A 7,353-nucleotide genomic window follows, 5' to 3' on the forward strand; every position below is an offset into this window, starting at 1 on the left:
CCCACCACACAGGGCTGTGCCAGCCGCCGACCAGTGCCAGACTGCTGGCTGCGGCAAGCCCGGCTCCCGAGGGCTGCGCTTCCCACCTGCCTCGGCGTGGCGGCCCTCACCGAACTTCCAGGACAGGCCCCGAGAAAGTGACGGAGGCAGCCGCCAGGACCCAGGACGTGAACTGTTCTGGCTGCTAAGTCTGTGCTCTGGGGCAGCAAGACTGTCCACAGGGGCACCCCACCCAACACGGGGTGTCTCGTGGGAACCGCACAAAAAAGGACAAGGATCCTCTTGCCTAAAAAGTGCTTTAATAGTTATAAAGTGTCCAAAATTTTCTTCCCTAAGTTGACTTGATTTTCTCTTCAGTCAGAGCTGACACTAGAGTCCCTAGGGCTGACCAGGCGCCCATGGGGGACAATGGCGGGCGGAACAGGTTTCCAGAGCTGACGCCGGGGGCCTCAGGAGATGATCTTCAGGCTCGGCTTGCTCTCCTCCAGGGCCCGCAGGCGGTTGTCTGTGTCCTCCATCCAGTAGGTGTCGAATAGGCTGCACAGAGGTCAGGGAGTGGGCTGGGACCATGGCCTGCGTCACCCTGTCCCCCCGCTCCCGGCCACACCGCCCACCACACAACTTTGTCACTTACACCAGCTTCTCCAGCATACAGCCGGGCTGCTGGAGGCTCTCCGCCAGCTGCAGGACGCCCATGTCGCTCATACAGTTGTTGCTGAGGTCCAGCTCACACAGACTGTGGTTGGCCAGCAGGAGCGAGGCCAGGCTGCTGCAGCCGTTGTTGGTCACCTCGCAGTCCCCCAGGCTGGGCAGAGAGCAGGGCAGAAGTCAGAACAAAGGGCACACCCCCAGACTGCCACTAACGGGCCAAGTGACCTGGGCCTGCACCAGCACCTGAACATGGAGGGCGAGGGGACTCACATGCCACCATGCCCACGGATCCTGAAACACGTGCACGTGGCACGTCAAGACCCCGGATCAGAGCTGTCCCCCAGACCTCAGCCTTGAGCATGTGGCTTTCTCGGTGGCCTTGAACGAACCGCAAAGGTGGGAAGGGCACTCAGAGCTCCGCACAGTGACAGCGGCAGTCACGGACTAACCTGAGGCCGCAGGCACGTCCCGGACTTAGGCCCCCAGCCTCCGCTGGCAGAGTTGGGCACCCAGGGGCCTCTGGGAGGGGACACGCTGCATGACGAGGGAGGACAGCAGAAAGGCAGTTTGGAGGCGGCTGTCTCCCCCAGAGGGCCTCACCTGTACCCCTCACTTCCTCACTACCTGAGAGAGAGCCAGGGGCCGGCGTGGGCAAGCCGGCGAAGGTGGCAGCCACAGAGGCTGAGGGGAGGAGCAGGTGGTGGTGACAGGAGATGCCCAGCGCACCAAGGCCTCCAGAATCCAGGGAAAGGCTGTGGGGACCAGCCACAGAGCTGGACGGGCTCAGCCTTCAGGGCTAGGGCTTCCCACACCCAGCTTCAACATGTGCTCCACCCAGGATGACCAGGTGTCCTCGAAAGCCACCAGTGAGAGGCACAGACCAGGACACAGAACACACGAAGGGTGACAGGCAGCAGGAATGGGCGATGTGGGCCCGACCCTGACCCCTAACGGGGGGCTCCTGAGCGCTGCAGGCAGGCAGGCCATCAGAGGCCTGGCCACGACTCCGGCACAAAACGAACCGGGCCCACGTCGGACAAGGAGCTCTGAACCCCAGAACACGACAGATGGCCCCACAGGAAGCAGACGGGACTCAGCCCGGGGGCCTCGTCCTCCTGGGGGCAGAAGCCAGGCCCCGGGACTGCCCCTCGGAGTCCGCTCCGGAAGCGCTAAGAGGTGGCAGTTAGCAAAAGCAGACGGGATCCCGAGGGACGTGCAGAACTGGGCTCCTGCACGGGAGGGAGGGCCGGTGACGAAGGGAACCGCGCCAGCATGCCACAGCATGCGCACACGTTCGGTCACGCACGCTCACCAGAGCACCCGCAGCACCGCGCCGGGCTGGCCCAGGCCCTGGCAGAGCTGCTGCACGCCGGCGTCCCCCAGACTGTTGCCACTCAGCTGCAGCTCCAGGAGCCGCGTGTTCCGGGCCAGCATGGCGCTGAAGTGCTGGCAGCAGGCGGCCGTGAAGCCGCAGGACTTCGCCCTGTGGGAGACGGACAGGATTGGGCCACGCCTCCGGGTCTCTGGGGAGTCACCTACACCCCCACCCCGAGGGCCGCTGGCGCCTTCCCACCTCACAGGGGCACCTGCAGCTCGATGGCCGCTCCTGCTCCTGCGTCGCCCTCAGGAGCAGCAGTGCACCTGGGTCCTCAGCCCCGGCACTGTCCCCACCAGGCCCCATCTCCCTGCTCACAGGGCCCCTCCCCTTGGGGGTCTTCGTCCCGCGCTCACCACAGGGACTCCAGGTGGCAGCTGGGTGCCAGCAGGCTCTCGCACAGCAGCTGGGCGCCCTCATCCCCGACTGCATTGCCGGCCACACTGAGCTCCTTCAGGCTCCCCTTGGCCTTAAGGACACGGCAGAGATCTCTGCAGCCACTGGCCGTGATGTCACACTCCCAGAGCCTGCAGGAGGAGGCCTGGTCACTGCACAGCCACCAAGGGCCACACCGGCCCAGTGCAACATTCTTGGGCACTCCCCATGCCACCTGCCACAGCCCTGGGAGAGAGCAGGCGGGGGGGGGGGGCAGTGCCCAGCAAAATAGCGTGTCAGGGCTACTCCAGACCCTCCAGCCAGCTGTCCAGAGACCAACTCACCACAGGGTCCGGAGCTGGGAGCTGGGGCTCAGCAGCCCGGGGCACAGCTTCGCGATGCCTGCGTCACCCAGCTTGTTGTCGCCCAGCTCCAGCGTGCACAGGGAGGCCTTGGAGGCCACGATGCTGCCCAGGTCCTGGCAGCTGGCCGGCGTGAGGTTGCAGCCCTCCAGCCTGAGGGCACAGGAGGCGCTGTGGCAGCTGCCCCATCCCCCACCCCCGAACCACCCCCCAGACCCGGCCTCACCTGAGCGACTCCAGAGGGGAGGCAGAGTCCGCCAGGCCGCGGCACAGGGCCCGCACGCCGGCGTCGCCCAGGTCATTGTTGCTCACCATGAGCTCCTTGAACTCCCGCTTGGCCCTGAGCACCGCGGCCAGGGGCTCGCAGCTGGCGGCCGTCAGGTTGCAGTACTCCACCCTGGGGGCCGGCGGGCAGTCATCCCAGCGCCCGGGGCGGTGTGGTCCAGGCGCGTCCCTCAGTCTCCCCCCTGCCCCCGCAGACACCCAGGCCCTCCCAGACACCACCCACTGACCAGCAGCGCCGCCCCAAGCTCCGCGTCCAGGGGCCTCCACGTGGGCCTTCCCAGCTCAGCCTCCTGCCTCTATGGAGCCCGCCTGCCTGCTCACTGTGCCAGGCTGCCCCAAACTCAAGGGAAGGGCACAGGCCAGCTGCCAGCTCCTTCCAGAGGAAATGTCACCAAGGAGGAACATCTGCAGGCCCCCGAGAGCCCCCTCCTTCAACATTCCCTACAGCCACTGTGCCAGCAGGGTACCTGCCCAAGGGACAGGCGGGTGCAGGGCTGGGGGAGGGCAAGGAGAACTCACTGCAGCCTCTCGATGTGGCACTGGGGGTCCAGGAGGCCGTCGCACAGGAGCTGCAGGCCTGCGTCCCCCAACGGGTTGTTGCTGAGGTACAGCTCACGCAGGGTGGGCACGGAGCGCAGCGCGCCGGGCAGGACCCCACAGCCAGCCTCTGTCAGGCCGCAGTTCTGGACGCTGTGGGAACAGCATGCGGCCGTCACAGGGGCGCCACGCAGCCCGGCCCTGCGGACGGGCTCTCGGGGCCACCCGGAGCGGGCAGGGGGGCCTCAGATGCGCCTCAGGCACGAGGAAGCTGGGTCTCCGCACCTCGACCCTCACTGGGTAGCAGGGCTGGAGCTCACCTGAGCTTCTGGATCTTGCAGGTGGGGCTGTGCAGGCCCTGGAGGAGCAGCCGCATGCCGGCATCGCCCAGCTCATTGTTGCAAAGGTTGAGCTCCGTCAGGGTGGGGTTGTCCCCGAGGGCAGAGCTGATGTCCTTGCAGCGCCCTTCCGTGATGCCACAGTCGATCAGCCTGCGGACAAGACACTCAGATGGCCAGATCACGTGGCAGATCGTGACCCAGAAGTGAGCCGAGAACAGGGTGGGTCACAACCACAATGTTGTAAGTGAAACAGAGTGACCGGACCAGACGGCCAGCCAGGGCCCGAGCACGGGACTGGAGCAACAACGAACTGCGTGGGACACTGAATGCGAGGGGGTGGGGGGACGCCAGCTCTTGCTCACAGAAGGTGACAACTGACAAATAGAAGGAATGACTCCATTAAAAGCCCCAGTGAGGCAAAGGCCCAGCCACAACCATGGTGGCAAGCTCTGCCGAGGGAAGCTAAAGTCGCAAGGCAACACTGGGCAGACACAGGACACGCACGGAGTACAGGGTGTCTCACCCAAGCTACGTGTTAGAGGGAAAAACAGCAGAGAACTGGCACGCACCCCCTTAACAGGTGGTCACGTGATGGGGCGACCACGTGGTGTCACTGGGACCATACACTCCACAATATGATGTGCCTGGCAGAGCGAATATCTCTGTATTCTTGCCCAAAATGTGTGGCTCAGCCAAGGGAAGACATCAGAGGGACTTTCTCCAGACCTGAGCCGACCCAAGAGGCAGATAGCCAAGGACAAGGAAGGACAGAGGGGCCGTCCCAGATGGTGGGGCCAAGGAGACGTGATAACGAATGCCACGGAGGACCCTGAACGAGGACAGGAAAAGATACTGGGAAAGCTGGTGACACTGGTGTCAGGGCGGCTGTGTGGGGCTCCTCGTTCTGACCAGGGCCCCAGGGGATGGGGTGCTGACTTCAGGGGAAGCGGGACACAGGGCACCCCAACTGTCTTGAGAACTCTTCTGAGAACCTAGACCGATTTCAGACCCGTTAAAGAGACAACGAGCAGGCAGCTTCTCTCTCGGTGAGAAGCCCGAGGACTACTGGGCCTGAGGACAAGCAGAGATGGACACAGCGGACTGAGCCCTGCCCACCAGGCCTGAGCCGGGAACGGGCGTCCGTTTTCAGATGGCTGGGAAAGAAGAAGACGGCATTTCACGCCCCGTGAAAGCCACAGTGTACCTCCTACCTCCAGAAGCGGAGGGGCCTTCGCAGCATGCCCACGTGTGGGCCCCGGCCTGCCGGCCACCCTCAGGAACCGGGCGAGAGTGTCCCTACCTGACCACCTGGTGCTGCTGGATCAGCGGCAGGAGTTCTGTCCACCGGGCGTCACTCAGCTGCTCGAAGTGGATGTCGAGGCTCATGGTGAGGGATGGGGAGTTTTCTGGGCGGAAGGCAGAGGGAGGAGGAGATGATTTTAGCCCAAGCGTCACGGTTTGAGGGGCCGGACATCCTGCAGGTGGGCTGACGTCACGGGAGACACCTCGGCCTCCCCCGGGCGCGCACTTTCTTTCCTTCCCTCAGCCCCTAGGAGCGGGAACGGGGGAGGGCAAGGGGCTGTGCCCACTGGCGAAGGCCACCGCGGGCCACAGTTCTGGAGACGTGGCTGTGGGAGCAGAGGCTGCACTCACCCTCCGGCCTCCCGCACCCCTCTTTTTGGCACCCCCTGCCCCAGAGCGGGCCGGGACCTGCACCTGCCATCTGAAGCCCCTGCCTCTCATTTGCCTGGACAAGGATGGGGTGGGAGACGTGGCCTGTGAGCCTGGACACAAGTGTGGCCCCCAGCCAGGTGCACAGGACTGGCAATCAGGCGATGCCAGGGAAACTGACAACAAGAGGGGTGCACTGGCTAGGCCGTCCACAGAGCCAGAGGCCCCCCAAGACACGAGCACCCTAGGCCTCATCACCCTGAAGCAGGTTGGTGTGAGGGACAGGTTCCCGTGGTCAGGTAACAGTTCCCCAAGAGGCACCAGCCACAGGAGCCTAGAACAGAACACAGCAGGTGGAGAGGGTACCGAGGCCCAGTGGCCTGCACACCCTGGGTGGCCAGCTTCTGCTACCCCTTTCCAGGGGCTTGGGACTCTGCACTGGCCAGGGAACATCCTCTGCCCCACCCTGGGTCCACCCACAGAGAAGCCTGGCTGTGACGCAGCCTGGGCAAGGAGTGAGGCCTGTGGCCAGCGGTCGATGGGAGCAGGTCACAGGCCCTCCAACCTCACTGGGGACTGGTCGGAACCTGAATAAACGAGAAGCCTGTGGCCTTGAAGGCGGGACCAGCAGAAGGGCCTGGCAGCAAGCCGGGGGCTGTTTCCTTCAAGAGCCACAGAAAGCCCTGGAAATGATCTGGGCCGCCTGGGGGAATGGCCCTGCCCCACAGGGTGACTCAGCCTGTGCGAGGTCCTGGTTCCCTAAAACCCCTGGCTTCCTGAGAACACTGTGTCAGGCATCTGTGTCCCAGCCTGGCACTGCCTGGCCTCACTGCAGGCTCCCTCCTCCCCCGCCTCCAACCCAGGGCGGCTGGTCCAGGGCCGGCTGGTCCAGGGCCCACAGTGGGGAGGGCTGGCTCAGCAAGGTTCCAGTTCCCTTCCTGCCGAGTGCCAACCAGCAGGCGAAACTCATGTTTGCAGGTCCCAGCAGATGGCCCTACTGAAACTGGGGAGGGTGTCTGACTGGTCATGGTCACCCAACTGTCACTCGGAGGACCCAGATTCCACCCAGCCCACTGCCCAGAGCATGTGAGCAACACTGAACCCGCCCTGATGGGAGACCAGGGTGCGGTCACCCCAACCCTGACTCAGAATCCTCAGTCAAGGTGGAGGAGAGAGGCCAGGGGAGCGGGGAGATGAGGGCTGCTGGACCCTCCCCTGCAGAGGGACCATCTGAGCCTCCGGGCCCACACTGCTCCCCAAGCTGTGCCCTCCCCCGAAATCCAGTCTGAGGTTAACAAACAGGACAGAAAAAGGGCACCCATGAGCTGAGGCATCCCCTCGGGGCTTCACTAGACATTGGGGTGTGCCCTTGGTTGAGCCTTTGGACCAGGAGGATGTTTCTTAATCTCTGGGGATCAACGATCCCTTTGAAAATCCTCTAAAAGACGCCCCCAGTTAAGGTCCCTGAAGTAGAACCGGACAGGCACATCTCAGGCCCACACGCTCACGGGGAGTCGCCTCCACCCCCCGCCCCCCGCCGCCCCCAGCTGGGCTGCTCCCTATAGACCCAGATTCCACCCAGCCCACTGCCCAGAGCATGTGAGCAACACTGAACCCGCCCTGATGGGAGACCAGGGTGTGGTCACCCTTGGTTGAGTCTTTGGACCAGGAGGATGTTTCTTAATCTCTGGGGATCAACGATCCCTTTGAAAATCCTCTAAAAGATGCCCCCAGTTAAGGTCCCTGAGGTAGAACG

At 64.0% G+C, this 7,353-nt stretch overlaps 1 protein-coding gene across 1 annotated transcript; it reads right to left on the bottom strand.

The window, feature by feature from the left end:
- Positions 1–277: 277 nt before the first annotated feature.
- RNH1 (ribonuclease/angiogenin inhibitor 1) lies at positions 278–5,388 on the bottom strand. The gene is made up of 9 exons (XM_011380774.2): positions 5,227–5,388; positions 3,906–4,076; positions 3,568–3,738; positions 2,990–3,160; positions 2,746–2,916; positions 2,383–2,553; positions 1,964–2,134; positions 635–805; positions 278–537 (listed from the first exon to the last, which is right to left on the bottom strand). Exons 1-9 carry the CDS (start codon positions 5,310–5,312, stop codon positions 450–452), a joined length of 1,371 nt encoding a protein of 456 aa, XP_011379076.1. The 5' UTR covers positions 5,313–5,388; the 3' UTR covers positions 278–449.
- Between the last annotated feature and the right edge of the window lie 1,965 nt (positions 5,389–7,353).

Source organism: Pteropus vampyrus, unplaced genomic scaffold (genome assembly GCF_000151845.1).
Source record: "Pteropus vampyrus isolate Shadow unplaced genomic scaffold, Pvam_2.0 Scaffold405, whole genome shotgun sequence".
NCBI classification, from domain to species: Eukaryota; Metazoa; Chordata; class Mammalia; order Chiroptera; family Pteropodidae; genus Pteropus; species Pteropus vampyrus.